Source organism: Gallus gallus, chromosome 4 (assembly GCF_016699485.2).
Source record: "Gallus gallus isolate bGalGal1 chromosome 4, bGalGal1.mat.broiler.GRCg7b, whole genome shotgun sequence".
Classification (NCBI taxonomy): Eukaryota; Metazoa; Chordata; class Aves; order Galliformes; family Phasianidae; genus Gallus; species Gallus gallus.
Genome location: NC_052535.1, coordinates 60,610,412 through 60,628,597, shown reverse-complemented (window position 1 = coordinate 60,628,597; position 18,186 = coordinate 60,610,412). Strand labels below are relative to the sequence as shown.

Here is an 18,186-nt window from a genome sequence, read left to right as displayed (position 1 = left end):
ACTGAACTAAGAAAAGATAGAGACTTGAGAACTGAAGAGCCAAGTAAATCCCTGAAGACACCTAGAGACCTGTCAGATACTATCACAGAAGATGAACACGTTTCCTCTACCTGCAACATCCCTTTGCTACATAAATGTAGCTCTCTCTCCACCGTGCTAGATGCAAGTGCTGAAAACGAAGACGAAATCTGTACAGCAGATCTGTCAGTTGACCTAGGAGATCAGTCAGAGCCTCAAGAATTGGATTGCTATAGAGAATCAGAAGACACAACAGAAGAACTGATAAAACTCTATATAGAGGAAGATCTGATACACGACAATTTAGAATTTCCTATAGGAAGTAGAGGAGATTCCATAGTATGTTGTGAAGGATACACATCACCGAGTATCGATAAGGTATTTTAATTTCCAAAAATCATGGCTTCTGTGTTCAGATAGGTAACTCAGCATAATTTTTCTCTGCCTTTTCTTGTGTTTATGTTCTCGTACTGTGCGCAGGCACAGTTTTATTCTGTGGCATTGAATAAAAATTGTGAGTTAAGGCATAGTCCCTCCTCAGAAGCAGGTGATGACAACACTAAGTTCTGTGATGTCTCAGTCCTGCTTCTCCTCTCCCTTTTGTTGACTTCTATCATCATCTACAAAAAGCCAAGGAATCACTCTCCTCACTGTCCCACAGTGTGCAACCCTTCTGAGCACAAGATCCCAGAAATGCTATCAGCATTATTCAGAGAGGAGGATGTGTCTCCTGTGGAGACTCAGACATTTGTACCTCACGTGTCACTTCACCAGCTGATATATTTATAGTAGACTTACTAGAATGTGATTAGAAACAGATCAGATTATGCTTGGCAGTTAAACATATCCTTCCCCATACAGCCTGCCCTGGTTCCTCTCTGGAGCAGTACAACAATGAACTATCTCCAATGTGTGCTAGCCATTAAATACCATGATATTGCTACACAGTGTGTGTGGTTTCCAGGCAGTTTTAGAACAAAATTTCTCTGTCCAGCACTTATTTTCTAAAGCATTTGTTTTACATGCTTGCATGAGCCAGTCAAAGCAACTGCCTGAACAGTCTTGCTCTTGAATTGTTTTAGGCCAAATGTAAAACTAAGTAATTAGAAAGATTTTGCAGACTTCCTTTGCCCTTGCTTGACCTGAACAACATGGCAGAAAACAGTAAAAATAAAGGTGAAATGCAATGCCACAAATAGGAATTTGTTTTAACATTTGAGGAAAGAATTTTGTCCCATAGTAATAGGCTGACTAATAATCAAAATCAGCATCCTATTTCTGACTGTCCATGTTTGTTACATGGCTCCTTATTGGGTGTTTTATATCCATAACAGCTAGTTGTATAGCATAATTACTTGTCATCTTTTTTAACTGTTTAAGACAGCTCTGCTTTCTACGAAAACATCAGAAGAGTCTGATACTCCTTTCCACCTTCATTCAAATCTACCATTTCACTCTGCCAGTACTCCAGCTTCTCACTCTGTTCATACAACATCCCACTCTTCTGCTTCCCTCTCACCTCCTCTCCTTTCTAAACTCTTACATGAGCAGGAGAAAGAGTCACTGAAGGTAAAGGTAACTGCACTTCTCAAGCATGGGTTGTTGAAAATCTTCACTAATAATTAAATAACTGCAAGGCTAATATTAAGCATCTATTGTCTCCCTTACTAACATTAAGTAACGTAGCATGCAGAAGATTAAAATAGGCTTCTTCAAATGAAAAGTGAGGACAAACTGTAATCTCTATAATATAATGTAGTACATAGGTCTATCCGAGAGTAATGCCTCCTGTTTTTTTCCATGGAAACTACAACAGATACAAGGAGCACAATAACACTATCTGATAGAGCAAATTTTCAGCTACAAAATAGTCACCACCATTAGCTATGCATTTTTGCCAGTGATGAACAAGAACCTGCACGCTGCAACAGTGAAAGTCTGTACCAGCCAAGGTGGATCCACCGTCACGGTCACCACTGCTGAAATACACCACCCACCACCTCAGCGTGCTCACACCCACTGTTTGGTCTCCATAAACATTCAGCAAGTACTGATGAGTAACAGTGGGTACTATTTATTCTATGTGGAGGAATTCAATGGCACACCTTTTGTTCATACTCACTTCCACGCCAGACACCATGTTGTCAGACTGCCCCTCTGCTGCTATCCATCACACGGCAACAAACTGCAATGGAATATAGGTGGGAAGGATTAATGTCTACTACCATACCACCAACATCCACCTCTGACATCAGAGGCCAACATAAAATGAGACATTACTTTTGAAGTAGCCCTCCAAGATACTAGTACAGTAGAAGGCCTTCGGCTCACTTTCAAAAGTTCATGCCAGGACTTCTGTTTCTTTCATTTGAGTAAGAATACTTAAGAATATACAAGTAAACAGAAACAAAGTAATATTTGTACTTGAAATCACTTTTTAATTTCAATCCAAAGCCAAGGAGAAGAGCTCTAAGTTTCACAGTACAGCATTACTGCACAGAGTAACATCCTAAATCAATTAGTCAAGGACTAAACAAAGATTATTCCCTCTTCAAGACTACACTTTCTGTCAGCATTGCAATTCTGTGGCAGAAAAACGAGTTCTGGAAAGAGCATACAGCTCTAAATAGATAAATTCCCAGTGCAATTTAGACCCAAAAATCAATTTCCAGTGATGACTCCCAGAGTCTCCGTGTGACAAGGAAAAAGAGTCACATTAAAAGTTTGAGAAACTGTCCTGGGAAAAGTGATCATTAACTCCACAGGAAAAAAAGAAAAATCATTAAAAAACCTACATCTTAGATTTTGTGCTAATGGAAAACCTAAGTGTAATGGACTTCTTAAGGTCTGCAAGTTGTGTTGTTTTCTTTTTTTCCTGAAGAAGGGAAGTTATTCCCTAGGAGTTCTTGCTAAGGTATGAATCTATCATGGGCTCCAGTGCCTTTTACTTCAAGGAAGGTGTGAAACACAGCAGAACATTCATTTCTGCCACTTTGAATAAAAGCAGCAGAAAGGCATTTTTAGGTGACCCCGATATGTCTTGTCCTTATTTAAGCAAGGCAGGTTAATCCCTGCTGAAAACTGAGGGAATATCTTTTTTTTTGGGGGGGTGGGGGGGGAAGAAGAAGGGAGACATTTCCAGGACTCAAGCACTACCAGTGAAGTTGTTGAGGGAGTTCTTGAAACTCTATACCTTCATAATGTCTGTTAATGTAAAAATACATCCATATGCATATATTTATTTGGAATAAGGCTCAACTCTAAAGCACGACCTGGGATTCTAGACAGTAGAGTACAAGTAGCTATATGGAAGGGAAGAATCACTTCCCTCCATGATGGTGGGAGGAGCGTATCCTCCAAAGGAAGAGCTCTAAAGACACTTCCAGAGAACGGCTGATGTGTTACTGCCTCTTTGACCTCTGCTGATTTCCCTTTTTTTGGCCATTCACCCGACTAACTCCTAAAAGGGTGCTGCTATTCTGTCTTGCCACCTTCTACTGGCAAACAAACAAACAAACAACAACAAAAATACAAAGAAGAGATTTCTACCATATCAGGACTCCATTAGCATCAAATGACTCTCTACCTACCTGTAGCCTCCAGGAATTCACATTTGCTTCTCATCCTTTTAAGTACTGATTCATGTCAAGTATTAGCTGATTAATGATGATGTTAACCAAACTAGGATTTTTCTTTGAAGTACTTTCCATCAAGTACGTATTTGCTTCCTAAATGTAAATTAAAGGTCTGGTGTCTGTTTAACAGCAACAAATAATAACATCAGTCATTTGTATTTCCAAGGTAGCGTTTCTGCTGTCTGCTGTTGAATTTTTTCTGTATTGAATGAGTTACTTCAGTAGATAGACTTCCAACAACTGTTCTTACTTCAAATGCATGCATTGTGCTTGAATGTTCACTTAACTCTAATGCCTAAGCGCACGTGCCAGAGCAGCAAGCTCTTGAGAAAATGATTGGTGCAAAAATGAAAATACTATCATCTACTACCAATACCACTACATGAACCTGTTGCATACTTGCCTTTTATTGCCAAGGAAAGTATGTCCAGTCTGCATGTCTGAATGAAGCAGCAAAAATCCCAAGATGCTTCATTCATAAACACTCAATTGACACATTTTTTGTGGTTTTTCTAGGCTAATTTAAAGAGAGAGATATTTGTTATGGGTAAACCTCCTCGTAGCCCTGTGATGACTAAGAGGTCCTGCAGCTCCCCTGTCAGAGGTCACAGCTATTCACACAGGGTATGGTACCAGATGCCCAGTGTGCAGTAACAGCGTTTCCATATTAAAAAAGCTCCGTGTCTAGTCTTCAGTATTTTGTTTCTGCCCAAGTGTCTGAATACTATCAGTATGTTGTGTTTTCTTCCTGTTGTGCTTCTGTGCTATGTTTGAATAAAGCCAACAGGTTTCTGTGCGCCAAACTTGTTATAAATCCATTAATGTATTGCATCTCAGCAGTACTGCACAGTATTTCCAGTGCTACAAGATGTAAGAGATCAAAGGTCTGCAAATATAGCCTGTTTTTTGTCCTAAACAGCTTCTCTTGATTAAAACTACTTCTAGTTTATTAAAATTACAGTTTCCAGAAGTTAAAAACTTCTTACACGGGCTTTAGTGATGCTAAACTCTTGGTTTTTTTAGTCCGTGTCCTTTCCAAACTATTTCATCACTGGTGTATCAAATTCCCTTGAAACTCTTGATCCAAGCACAGCTATCCAAGACTCACACTCTTTAGCCTTCACAGTTTTAGCAAAGTAACAGTTTTACCTTCCCAGAACATTTAGTCTGTGTACAATTGGATCAAAAATGTGTTTTCAATTATGAAAAGGACCAAAATTACATAGTACTGAGAATCTATGGGCTGCATTTTACCTGTACTTTTCCTTTAAGGCTGAATTATTTTCTGCATCAATTTCTTAACATTAGACACTTATAACGGGATGAATTGCTTTCCATGTAGTCACTCCTGATTTAGATCATCTTCTTTCCAGGTATTTCCATTTTAAAATTTCAATTAAAAATATGCAATTTAAGTTTCAAAGTCTTAGCTTTTTTAGAAGGCCTTTGTTTGCTGCAAGGTACACGGAGGCAGTACTTTCTCCATCTTTGAACAGAGACTATTCAATTATAGGAAGATCAGGAATCTTATAGTACTGGACCAGCACCATCTCAGAGAAAGTCCATAATAAAGAGAATAATTATATCCACCAAAAAAAAAAAAAAGAGAGAGAGAGAGAGAGAGAGAGAGATCAAGACCTATTTTAATTTTGCTTATTAATCCAAATAAATAAATAAATGGCATGCAGCCAGTGCCAGTACATTAAAGGGACTGTACTGGTTGATATTTTGTGCATTTATGAATTTAATTCCAAAACCATGAGAACACAAATTTACATATTCAGAACAGTACGGAACTACTACAGGCAAGGACACATCAGTCCTGCATGATGGTGAAGTATACCACTGGAACTCCTCACTTGACTGCACGCTTCCTAACATTTTTGAGATTAGGCGTTACTATTTTTTACCAAGAAAACAGGATACTGTAGCAAACCAAGCCATAGCTGGAAGCCTACATCCTTAGCATGAAAACTAACAGCATTTACATTGATAAATTTCATGGTATCTCCTCATCACAGTTGGTTATAATATAACTGTTGCAAATTCTGGCTAATGCCACTGTATAAAGAAATCAAAACTTAGAGGGGAAAAAACTGGGAGAAAAGCTTCTTAAAGTAAGGTCAGGTAATACAGAAGATCACATTCCAAGGTCCCCTGTTCAGATATAGCACCTCATTTCTCCACATCTTAACTCTGCCAAACCTTCCTCTGTAGCAGCAACATCAAGTTGAAAGTCTCTCACCATGATCTTGTATCACCTGTTTCTGCGGTAGTTAACCAACAGGAAAACATTTAGGAATTGAAGCATATGCAGAAAAAGTCTACCTAAGTTCTTCTTGGCATGGCATATATTCAAAGCATTAAAATCATTCATAGTATCATCTATTACATTGGTTTTTACTGTTTGCAAGAAAAATCCATAACTTTGGTTGAATTCTCCTGCATCTCTGACAGTCTTTTGCCATTAAGCTTACATCAGGTTCATAACTAAGACAAACTCCAGATTGCAATGTAGACATCAAGCAACCTGCCCAGTGCTATGTTCTTTTTTGTTGTTGTTCAATAATTCAGATGTTGAAGGAGATTTACCAAGAACTGGAATGTCTAATTTGCAATCTTTGTTGTTGGATTCGCAGTAATTATTTTCTTATACACAAATAGAACAGAGGAATACAATGGAGAACAAAGGATAAGAGTATAAACAAGCCTTTGGCCCTTCAAAACCTGTTTCCTCCCTAGTTCACATCTTTATGAATAACTTTTGTTATCTACCTGCCTGCACCTTTAGGCACCTTTTAAAATTTACACTCTACAGTCTGTAAAGATGAAGCAGAAAATATTCATGACATTTTCCACAAGTAAATACACAGTCACAGTGAAAATAAACTAACTCCTTTGATTTCATCTGGAGATATTGGGAAGAAAAAAAAGGAATATTGAAATGCACTCGTTTTTCAATTTATACTAGTAGGTTGTGGGTTAGTTACCACACCCTTCTCTCATGGAAGGCTGCATCATCTTAGAGAAAACTGAAGCAGGATGAACTGGAATAATCAAACATGGGAATGAGAGAAGCATGAACCACTAACAAGAACCCCACGGCTTCAGGATCAGATTGCAATCTACTCAATTCATGAAAGAAAGCGTTATAAGCTGTACTTGACACCCACATTCCCAAAATAGTGGCGGTTCCTACACTTGTATCAAGCTGTCAGTCTCCTCAACACTATAGGGCATCCTCAGTCAACGCTGCTCACATCAACACTCTTCCAAGCAGCTGCTCCTGCACAGTTTCTGGCCAGGGCTACACTGTAATGTGTTAAGTCAGTATCTCCCTGAGCAGATTTCCACTGGGGAGTTAATATCTTTCATTTCCATCATTTGCAGCTTCACTGGATATTAGTGGTGTGTGACTTAAGATCAAAAGTAATTCTTTTAAAGATTTGCACTGGAAATACATTTTTTTTTTTTCATCTTAAAGTAGAAGTGTTGTTATTTTCAAACAATTACATACAGTCTTCCAAAAATTCTTAGTGTTCTTGGCTTCGCAACAGCCTGCATGGCTTTGTGCTGCCCCTTGAGCTGGAACAGAATTAAAGCATAGCATGTTATGCCTGCCAAGTTAGTACTGTGTGTAATGTACATTTGATTGTTCTTTTGTCTATGGATGGTCTAAATTCTGCAATTAAGTGTATGAGGTTTTGTTTTACTTAACTAAAAATATACTTCAAGTAATGTATAACATTCATCACTTGCATCTAATTTTTCTAATGCTATTTCTGTTTCGCTGTGATGATGCAGCAAAGTTCTGTTCCAACCTTCTACTGTGTCAGAAACAGACTGTTGATGAAATTCAGAGTTTTGTTTTAGTTTTTGTCTTGTCCTCTCCAAAAAATCAGATTTCTAAACCTGCCAAGACTCTATTGTTTGCCACGTCTCTTAAGAATTTATTGCGAGGTTGAGTGTGTGATGGGGGTTGTTTTAAGCAAAGTAGAATATGAAAGCTCAAGCAACTATGCATCATATGCCTATCCAACTACTTGGATCTTAGACTATAAATCCTTATTACATTTCAAATCATTTCATTTCAGCCACAGCGCCCTGTGCTTGCTCATGAAAACATACACAGTGGGGGGGAACCGTAAGTATACTTCTTGTCTACTAAAGCAAACCTAACATTTAAGCAACAGCCAGCATATTCTCAAATAACTTGTTGACCTGCCAAGTACAAACAGGAAGAGATTTCGTAAATTTACAGATAACCACATGATGTACGAAGATATCCAACACAGTCCCAAAGGGCAACGTTTTAGTCATATAATTTACACCAAACTCAGACTTGCCAACTTAAAGTTCTCTATCATTTATACTAAAAAGGAACAATAATTTTGTAAGGTTTGATATATGTATATATTTTTAATTATTATTGTCTCCATTGTTCCATCTTAGAAGAATACCAGTTAAGGACTTTATGTTAATTCAACTCATCTGCTTTACTGCCAAGGCAAATTAGTCAGAACCCATTCTGAATGTGAATTGAGAGAAAAAATAACTTGATAATGTTAATCATGGGAACACAGAAACACACTTTTGTGTAACTTACATGCGCAATTTAAAAATTAGATACAAAAAAGTTTTTGAAGATCTGAAGGAGAACCTAGATTTCAAGTTGTATTTTTACAACAGCAAGTTTCAGGATGAAACTTGAAAGGTTGTTTTGGTGCTATTAAAATGCAAATTCAGTGCAAGATTGTTTCAATTCCTTATTTTTTTCCTCTAGCATCAGAGAGCTTCGGAGCTAGATGAAGTCTCCTGCATGCAATTAAGGCTTAGCATCTAAAAATATTTAATAGCTTAGCTGAAGAAACAGCCAAAGAAAAGAGAGGAGCAGTTATCAAGTGATAACAGGACCACAAATAGTATATAATAAAAATTGGACATTTTGCTTTCAATCTCAATTAAACCATTTTTTTCTCAAGCTCTTGGTGGGATGGCTAAACGTACTGAAGCATCTACCTGTTTTCTAAGCAATAATTATCTAAATAACGTTCTTCAGTGTAGTTTTAGTAGTGCATGACTAAAGTTACTCAATTCTAAAAAACCAAATATGTTTAAATTGTCAACCATATATTGTCTTGAATATGCATTTTGTCAGTGTTATACATTTTAGTAGTCTTTCCTATTTAAGAAATTCCTAACAAAAGGAATTCTAAGCAAACTCAGCAAAAAGGGAATGAAATGACCACAGAGTTATGAAAATGGATTAGCTAGAAATGACTAAGATGACAGAGCTGGAATACTTCACCCTCTTTCGCATGTGACTGCCCTACTCCTTGCTTTTAGCTTCCCTCTTCTGAAGGGAGTCACTGTGCACAGTTTTTTGTGCCTGCTTTTTCTCTACCACTTCTCCTAATTTAATGTTTTATTCCCTGTCCATCTCTGAGGCTGCTGTGACAGTCGGGCACATTCAAGGCAAGAGGTACAAATGCATATACTAACTTGTGATCTACCTCTTACAAGGTGTCCACTTTGGAACTTATTCCTTCTCATTTTACCAGCTCAATTTTTCTCTTTTCCCCTTCACTACCTCTGTAAATCTTTCTCTCAGGCTTTCTTCACAATATTTTCTCCCTTTCATACATTTTTGCCAGCCTATCTCCTCTTCCTTTAGGACAGAAACCATTTGGAAAAGCACCTATTTCAGCCCTATAAGGTACCTGGGTTGTATTTTGCCCTGTTCCTACAGTCACACAACAGAGGAAAAGCGCAGGCTAGCACAGGCTGTCCCACCAGCAATGGGCAGCTGGGGGGCAGCTGCCTGAGGAGAGGCCTGAACCCAGCAGCTGCTCCCACTCAGTACTCGAGGTGCAGGTCACTGCCTCAGGTTTCTGTTATGGTTACCCCCTTGCTTTTTGGAGTTGCTTGCTACTTAGCTAATGCATAAAAGGACAACTTTAAAAACCCATCCCAGCAGTGACGACTTGTGAATGACAAGGTAGCGGCAGCAGTTTTAACAATGGAAAGGGTTATAGCTATTTCCACATAGCAATTACTGCCTTCCTTCCCACTGAGGTAGGCACCTTTCTACACGCACAGGTCCCAGGTGCTAGCTCTCTCCTAGTAGGTGCTAACAAGCAGCCCGGGGCAGTCCCCCCTTTCAGAGGTAGCATGTGTGAGCTGCCCTCCCTAGCACCCACACCACACTATTCCGCAGGGGCTGTGTTTGTATGGCATGCACTGGCTCTGCCATTGCAGGGTGTGAGGACAGCAGGACCAGCACAGCAAAAGCATGGTCTTCAGTGCTGCTCCTGGGGGTTAAGAGGCTAGTGCAGGCTACACCCTCCCTCTAAGAAATTACATTCTCTGCTTTGGTGACTCAACTATAAAATGATATTTGAACAGAATCATTTTTTAACCAACGTTATGGCATCAGGCTTGCCTTGTAGCCCCAGTCTTCATGGCCTCATTCTTTTGGATAAAGTTGGGTACTAGCCTCGATATCTTCCACCACGCAAAACAAACCTTTTCCCCCTATGCTTGAAGGGAGCATTACTTATGAGTTAATGCTTAAAACAGCTTCTTTAACAAGGTGCAAAAAACTCTTTCTTCTTTTTAAAATGCAACATTTGTCCTATTTAAGGTTTCAGGCTCTATATAACTATACTCCTAGGAACGAAGATGAATTGGAGCTGAGAGAGGGAGATGTCATTGATGTGATGGAAAAATGTGATGATGGATGGTTTGTGGGTATGTTTTAACTGGTTGCTTTTTCATATATTCTTTATTCCTGACCTCTGCTGCCCTGTTTGTTTGGTGTCTTACAAATTAATTAATCTTTGGCATTCGTTGTAATAGACCTGGAACCTGGCTTTACCAGGAGAAATCCCCACCAAAATCCTGTGAAGTTAATGAGTGATTATTCACTTCTCTACTTGGGAATTGACAGGTGCTTCTAATTTGTTGCACAGCACTATTGTCATTCTCATGCTGACACAGAGTGGACTGTGTATTACTACTCTTTGCATTAAAAACTTACATGAGTACTGCTACAGAATTGGCTATTTGTGAAAATCAGTATTACTGAACAAACAGATGCTTAGGTCTAAATAAGGTGGCTAAATCATTGCATAAACCCTCATGCACACAGTGGCTAAATTCTTATCATCTTACTAGTCCTTAGCATTTCAAAAATCCAAATTAGATAACTACAAACAAGTGATGCTGTTTAAATTAAACGATTTCTATAAACCAAGTCAAAATTTCAGCACATTAGATTTAGCAGAGATTTCAAATTGAGCTATACAATTCAATCAAATACGCCTCTAGTTGCTTTTTCCTTCCTGCAGTTATAATTTGTTAAAATTCACAACTCACAATTGAAACTCAAAATAACCTAATTGTATGTAAAGAACAGTAGATACATTTGTCAAATATTAAAAATAAAAATAAAAAAATAATTAAAGGACATGCTTACAATAGTGATTTTCCTGTTCTTATTGCCATCTTTCATCTATTGCTTCTAATTTCAGGAACTTCAAGAAGAACCAAATTCTTTGGTACTTTCCCTGGAAACTATGTCAAGAGGCTGTGAATTTTTTTCATTCTTATTTATGCTGCATCTCTGCAACATATCTGCATAAAGCTGCTAGAAAACATGCTACGCTGGCCTTCTGTTTTCTTGCTTGCAGTCTCAAATAGAGGCCATCCAGTTCATCCTCATCCCATCCCATCTGCCAAACCGTTCCAGCAGTATTACAGCAACGACTACCGTGAGAATAACTAAGCTTTCTGAAACAAGAGGAATTCTCCCTACGTATAAGTACTCCCTGCTTTTAACTCTTTTTATTTGAAACGCAATAGGAAAAGCCAGATGAGAGGTACCCAGAAGAATTGCTACAGTAGGGGGGGGGAGGTGCAAGGAGAGGGAGAAGCTTCCTGTTTGTGACATTTGTGGTACTACCATGAAATGCGATGGGAAAACATGATTTTTCAGCATGCATGTTCAACAGAGGGAAAGTTGCTGCTTACTATTTAAGAAGAAAAAAAGAAAAAAGAAAAAAAAAAAGGTGTTTTGAGTTTCCACATTCTTATTAGCGTGGCAGCATTTGTTGCTTTCACTTTGCTGTATCACAGGTTTGCCTATTGTACTGGTTTACAATGACAAATTATAATATAGGTTTTTTGCCTGCACTTGTATGTTGTAACTTATGCACAGTGACTGTAAAATCTCAAGCAAGCGTAGTGAAAAATGGAAGAACTGCAAGTGTTCTGATGGTGCAATGGTATTTGCTAACCCCTTTTTCCCCCCTATTAAAGCTACAGCATTTTCTGTTCAAAGGTAAGAAGTGCAAGAGGTATAAAACCTTGGGAAACAGGATTTAAAGAAGAGACAGACATTGACATAAGCATAGACAATAACAACCTGCTGATCATATGACATTAAATGGTTGTAATCAAAATGTTGTAATAGTCAGCAGCATGAAATCTGAGAGGTTAGTGTTTTTATGTACCACAGGCATTTTAAGAAGCAGCAAGTAAACAGTGTTAGTGCAAAGGACTTTTTTCCTCTAACATAGCCACCTGAAAAACATTCACAAGTATCATGTACTGATTTATTTCACTATGTATACATACATATACACACACACACATATATGTATGTTAACGAAACCTGAGTTACACACTCTTTTTTTAGGAATTTAGTACATTAAAAAAAAATCACAAGTATTAAAATCAATACATTTTAGAGGGTTTGGGGGTTTTTTTTCCTGAATGAATCAAGTATTTGAAAACAGACATTCTCCATATGCAACTGTAAGCATAAATAGCATACGAAATTAAGGCACAGGATGATCATGACTACAACTTTATGAAAAAAAAAAATTGATTTTTTTTTTTTCCAAGTCAGATTTGTTTTCTTTGGCACCTTATAGATGGCAAAAGCTTCTACTGCATTTCTCATGGGTAAAGGACTGAAATTATCAACATGTATTTAGTCTCTGTAGCATTTTGTACATATGTTTGCTTTTTTGTACAGAGCCATTTGGTTGTCGATTTAAAAAAAAATTAAGTTTCTTATTTGATCTTCGCCCTCTTTACATACAGAACATTTCAATGCATTTTGCTTTACTTGCTCTATTTACCATAAGCACATCTGAATAGTGCAATTCTGTAAGATAGCATTTTATGCAAAATTTTATTAATTAAAATATGGGTTACCAGCCAAATCTAAATGTACATATGTCTTTATTACTGAGAAATGTCATTAAGACAAAGGTAAAGAAACATCTTTGTGCAGCATACCTTTATTATTGCAGATTTAATGGCAAAAGCTTTATATTTCAAAGGCTTTCAATTTTAAACTAGATCTGCATGCAGCTTTGCTGTGAGATTAATTCCTATCTTTGATGCCATTTATGATTGAAGACTTAAATATCTGTTGCCTGTGATATTTAAAAAGTACTGTTTCTACTCTGTACCTGATTTTAGAAAAATACAGGTTTTTCATACCTGGCTTTCAGGTAACTGACTTTGAATTCCTACAAGCAAAAGGTCTCTGTGGTTTTTTTCTTGAATAGACTTCTAATAAATTTTGCTTGGAGTACACAAGTGTTTTCCCCGTCATTTCTCGAATACATGCAACATACTACTCAAGTGCTACAAAGCTCTTTAAGCTTTTATATGCAAGTACAATCAGTTTTGTGTTTACAGAGATTTTCTTCTACCCCCGAGCATACACAGGTTGCAATATGGACAACCAGTATTGTCAACACAGTTACCGCTTCGTCCACTTCAGTGTCATCCCTAAAACTCCTGAATCCAAGAGCAACTCCCTGGGCTTTCTGCACTGACAGTGCTAATGCAAGGTAATTTCTCTGTTACCAGAGCTGGCCTTTGCTCCTGGAGCACAGAGATAAAGTACACTGCTGAAGCCCTTTGTATCTCACAAAAGTTCCACACCCTAATTCTTTCCTTAAACAAAAGGAAAACAAGAGAAACAAACACAGAAATAAGATTTAAGGAAAATACAGGCTTGGGAGGGAGTATCTTATGGTTGGGATTCTGCCTGAAGCACTGAGTTACCCCCTGTTAACATCTCTGCCTGGCAAAGAGCAGCTTGCTGCTCAAACAAAACTCAAACCCACGGGGAGCAGAGCTCGCAGGCAGCAGCCTTCTTTCCCTGTGTGGTTACTCCTGGTGCCTCGGAGCTCCCTGGTCCTGTTCTTCCAGCCCTCGCTGGCCTCCACTACCAGGATGACACCTCCCAGACGCGCTGTGCTGCACTCTTACTGCTGAAGAGCGTGGTATTCTGGCACAAATAATCTATTTCTGACTTGCACAGCTTTGTCTTTACAATAGCTGGGCTGTTAAAATGCCAGCAAATGAGCTCCTTGTCAGCATAAACAAATCCTGCTGGGAGTGATTTCAATTTGGACAAGGCCTAATTTAGCCAGCAGTGCTGTCTCTGAGGTAAACATGCCCTTACAGCACTAAGTTAGCTTAAACCCACCACACGTTTCTTGCTACAGCTCTATAAACTAACGGCTGAGTACACAAGCACATGTCATGTGGTTTGCCCTTCTGTCTGCTGGCTGGGTGATTCTGTGCATCTGAACTCACTGATTGCAAGAGGGAAGAAAAAAAGTGTAAGGATAGATCATAATAAGAATTGCAAGTCACTGACACCAGGAAAAACTGTAGTGTCTCTGCTTTAGAGAAAAAGTGTTGCAAGGTGACCAGAAATGTAAAATTAAAGGACAACACAAAGGTACAAGTTCTGTCCAGGTAAACAAAATATACTGAAATAGGCAAGGACTGTTGAAATTCCTCCTACACTATTTAAGTAACAGACCAAAGGACTTTTTGAGCTTCCTTGTAAAATTCCTATATACTCCATTTATAAATTCATGGAGGGGAATGCACGGGACTGGAAGGTGCTGTATCTTTAACCAGAACTAAAGATAAATTGAGAAGAGAGACATGCAGAATTTGATGCCAGTCTAGGAAATTTTCTAGAAAGTACCTCAGATTTTTCTAGAAAATGGTACAGCAAACCAATTTCCCTTTATCTTACTAAGATAAGTAGCATGGATCTTGATTTCTATTAGATTTTCTTTTAATGCTATCACATGATATCTATACTGGCAGGCTGAGAAAATCTGTTAGTGTTCCTGAAACTAAACTCATTGCACAGCTGCACTGCATCACAGATCCAAAAGTCATGCAACCAGAGCTTCCCCAGACAGCAGCAGATTCTGCTGCCTACCTTTTGGCAAGCTATCTGCCTGCTGTTCATCACCTGCATGGGAAGCAAAGGCCGCTACAAAACAAAAACCAAGCAACCCCACAAAACACCAACCAACCAGGGACACTGAGGCATGAGCTTTTCAAGGTAACACTATATACCAAAGCTAAGGGTCACCCCAGCAGTTTTAACATTCTGTTGCCCGTGCCAAAGCCAAGTACGTTGTCGTTCTGCAATGCCTGGTATTTACCAGCTGCCTTTTAGCTGCTGCTGTACACAACTGTGGCAGGAACACAGGGTGCTTCCTGTAGATTCCAAAAAGCAATGCACGAGCTAATGGGAAGCTAGAATTATGAAGTAAGCAGCTCTAGAAAGACCTCAGGTCATTTCACTAAGTACATTCACCATGTAACTATAAATGCTGTAAGGGAAACCCTGGCTTTGCTTCAGTTAACAGCAAACTCCATTGAAGTCAATAGATCCTGAATTTGCTTCAAGGGTCATATTGTTAATACATTTTCTACGTTAGCTTAAGAAGACTACACAAGAGAGAAACACTGAAGCAACTGAATGTCTGGTTTGGGCTGGTTTTTAATCACATCAAGAAGCATGAGTGTGGGCAGAGAAAGTACTTCTTTAGCTGCCCCCCCTCAAACAGCACAGCTGATAGTAGGTACCCTTCTCTAGGGTCGACCTGCACATTCACTTGAAGTCAAATTGTACACACCACAGTTACAACAGCGCATTAAAAACTGAACTACTGGCCCTTCCAAATTTGTTTACACAGCATAATTTAACTTCTGTTTCTTTGGGAGTCATAGAGGAGCAACGTGCTAACACACTACTTAATCTACCAGAAAGTAGAAAGCCTTCTTACTGAAAGAGCTGTCCCACTGAGCAGCTGCAGCAGTGATGTCACGTCTAATGGCAGATCTGGTGCAGAGGGTTCCATTGCACAGTGGCATTACATCACAAGCGTCTCCATAGGGAAAAAACAAGTGTTGTCTGACAACCAGAAATGCGTTGCTAGGTTCATCCTCAGAACAGATACTCCAGATTCAACCATTTACATTTCTTGCTGCCAACACAAATAAACTCTGAGGCCCTTATTTCGCACCCACATACACGCATAGCACAGTAATCCTCATACATTTTCCATCCATCAGAGACAAAAAAAAAAAAAAAATCAGTTTTTAAAATACCCCAAGAATAACGTAATTCTGTTTCCACTGAAGAGTTACTAGACAGGCACACACGGTGACACACAGTTGCACACAGGAGAAGAAACTTCTGCCACAAGCTCCCATCTCACTTTATGAGAGGGTCCTGCATTCCCTTGGGCCCAGGCCCACTCTGTGTGCCTCACTCTAGCTCCGGCCAACGTGAGTAGTAGCTTCCTATTTAACTACCAGGTCTTTTAACATTTCAGCCTCTACTTCATTTTAGTTCATTTCAAAACTTTCTACAAGCATCATAAGTACTAAAAGACTAATCAAACTTGCATCAAGATTTTCCCTTGTCACTGAGACAGGTAGGCACACAGTGAAACCAGTGCTGCAGATGGCAGCATGAGTAGCCCAAACATGTGATTCTAAGTGGGTCATTGCACTGCTGCCATTAGCCAGATAAACCTAGAGCACACAAGGGCCCAGCTAGTGCTTCCCGCTCCAGGGTGAGGGTTAACACTGGCAGCTGTAATGTGAAACATATCCAAACACTGGCTGGCGCAGGAGCTGCGAAAGGCTTTTCTTACACTACTACTGATTCATCTGTTATAGATAGGTGTTTTCTACATGTAACTGGAAATATTCGAACAGGTGAGAATCAGCCCTTCCCCCTCTTAAACCAAGGAAGAGAATAAATTAATGCGTCAAAATGTCTGAGGTAGTAGAAGGCAATGCTTGCATGCCAACGGAGAGCTCTGTGCACTATTTATAGATCCTCTTCATGTGCTCTGTGGGGCTCTTACTTTTCCCTCCTGTTCCACCACTCATTCTCTTCCCATCAGCCCCATGAGGCTCAGAAGGAAAGACTGCAAGGCATGGAAGGTGACATTCTACAACTGAAAAATACTAAGAACCTGTTTTACCCCATTCAATGTCTTACCCTCTGTCTCGTGCACCGCCTTATCCAGACATCTCCCAAAAGCAGTACGTGTACCATGTACTCATTGAGCATGGAGAAGACCTCCAAGATCATCAGGTCAAACAGTCAACTTGACCACGCATCTTCATAGAATCACAGAATGGTTTGGGTTGGAAGTGACCTTTGAGATCATCTAGTTCCAATCTCCCTGCTATAGGCAGAGACACCTCCCACTAGACCAGGTTGCTCAAAGCTCTATCCAGCCTGGTTTTGAATGCCTCCAGTGAAGGAGCACCCACAACCTCACTGGGCAACCTGTTTCAGTATCTCACCATCCTCACAGTAAAGAATTTCTTCCTAATATCTAGTCTAAATCTGCCCTCTTCCAATTTAAAACCATTTCCTCTTGTCCTGTCACTACATGCCCTTATGAAAAGTCGCTCCCCAGCTTTTCTGTCAGCCCCCTTCAGGTACTGGAAGGCCACTATGAGGTCTCCTCAGAACCTTCTCTTCTTCTGGCTGAAGAGCCCCAGCTCCCCCAGCCTGTCCTCATAGGGGAGGTTTTCCATCTCTCTGATCATCTTCATGGCCCTCCTGGTCATCACCACCTAAAACCCAGAACTTTCACAAATGGAAGCTGCCTCCTGCATCACGCCAGAAATCCATGCTGCCCAACAGCTTACACAGAGCACCATTAGTACTGATTTGAAGGTCCCAAGTTAAACTGACACTCTCATGTGAGGATACTTCAGTAAGTTTTTTTTGTTTGTTTGTTTTTTGCTGGGTTTTTTTTTTTTTTTTTTTTGAGATTCTGACAGTGCAAAACAGAAAATGCTGAAGTGTGACGGACAGAGAAGAGGAAAATCTAATCTTTAGGGGCACTTTTCTGTGTGCATTTCTGAATTTTTTTGTTTGTTTTGAACTTTGATATTTTTTATTGGGGATGGGAGGTAGAAAGGAAGGGTAAGGATCATAAGGATTTACTCCCATTTCAAATGACTTCCTCTATAAACTGATTCACCTGCCTTCATAACGTGGGGATGGAATTTTCCTTGAGGGTCTTCCCTATGGAGACATTACCCTCCATTTCTGGCCTGGATTTCTATACCACCAGACAACTTCAGGAGCTGAAGTTCCAACTACATATGAATATAAACTCCCCACATACTAGAGTAAAGCAAAAGTGAACGTGTAAATATT

General features: G+C 39.3%; 1 protein-coding gene and 1 long non-coding RNA gene across 26 annotated transcripts in view; one reads left to right on the top strand and one right to left on the bottom strand.

The window, feature by feature from the left end:
• Positions 1-13,262, top strand: part of SORBS2 (sorbin and SH3 domain containing 2) — a 142,823-nt gene extending 129,561 nt beyond the window's left edge. For 11 of the 15 annotated variants that reach the window (XM_040699935.2, XM_046940863.1, XM_046940865.1 and 8 more), the window contains 4 exons: positions 4,170-4,277; positions 7,748-7,797; positions 10,297-10,403; positions 11,186-13,262. In XM_040699935.2, coding sequence (XP_040555869.1) covers positions 4,170-4,277; positions 7,748-7,797; positions 10,297-10,403; positions 11,186-11,247 — 327 coding nt within the window. In that variant the 3' untranslated portion in view covers positions 11,248-13,262. The remainder of the gene's footprint in view (positions 1-4,169; positions 4,278-7,747; positions 7,798-10,296; positions 10,404-11,185) is intronic. The other 4 variants (XM_040699950.2, XM_004935983.5, XM_004935986.5 and 1 more) reach the window with 1 other exon arrangement.
• The window catches only part of LOC112532411, a 30,746-nt gene extending 13,513 nt beyond the window's left edge, over positions 1-17,233 (bottom strand). For 10 of the 11 annotated variants that reach the window (XR_005859704.2, XR_005859702.1, XR_005859708.1 and 7 more), the window contains exons 1-2: positions 15,779-17,233; positions 2,124-2,203 (exon numbers count right to left, since the gene is read on the bottom strand). This is a non-coding gene — a long non-coding RNA (uncharacterized LOC112532411). The remainder of the gene's footprint in view (positions 1-2,123; positions 2,204-15,778) is intronic. The other variant, XR_005859701.1, reaches the window with a different exon arrangement.
• Between the last annotated feature and the right edge of the window lie 953 nt (positions 17,234-18,186).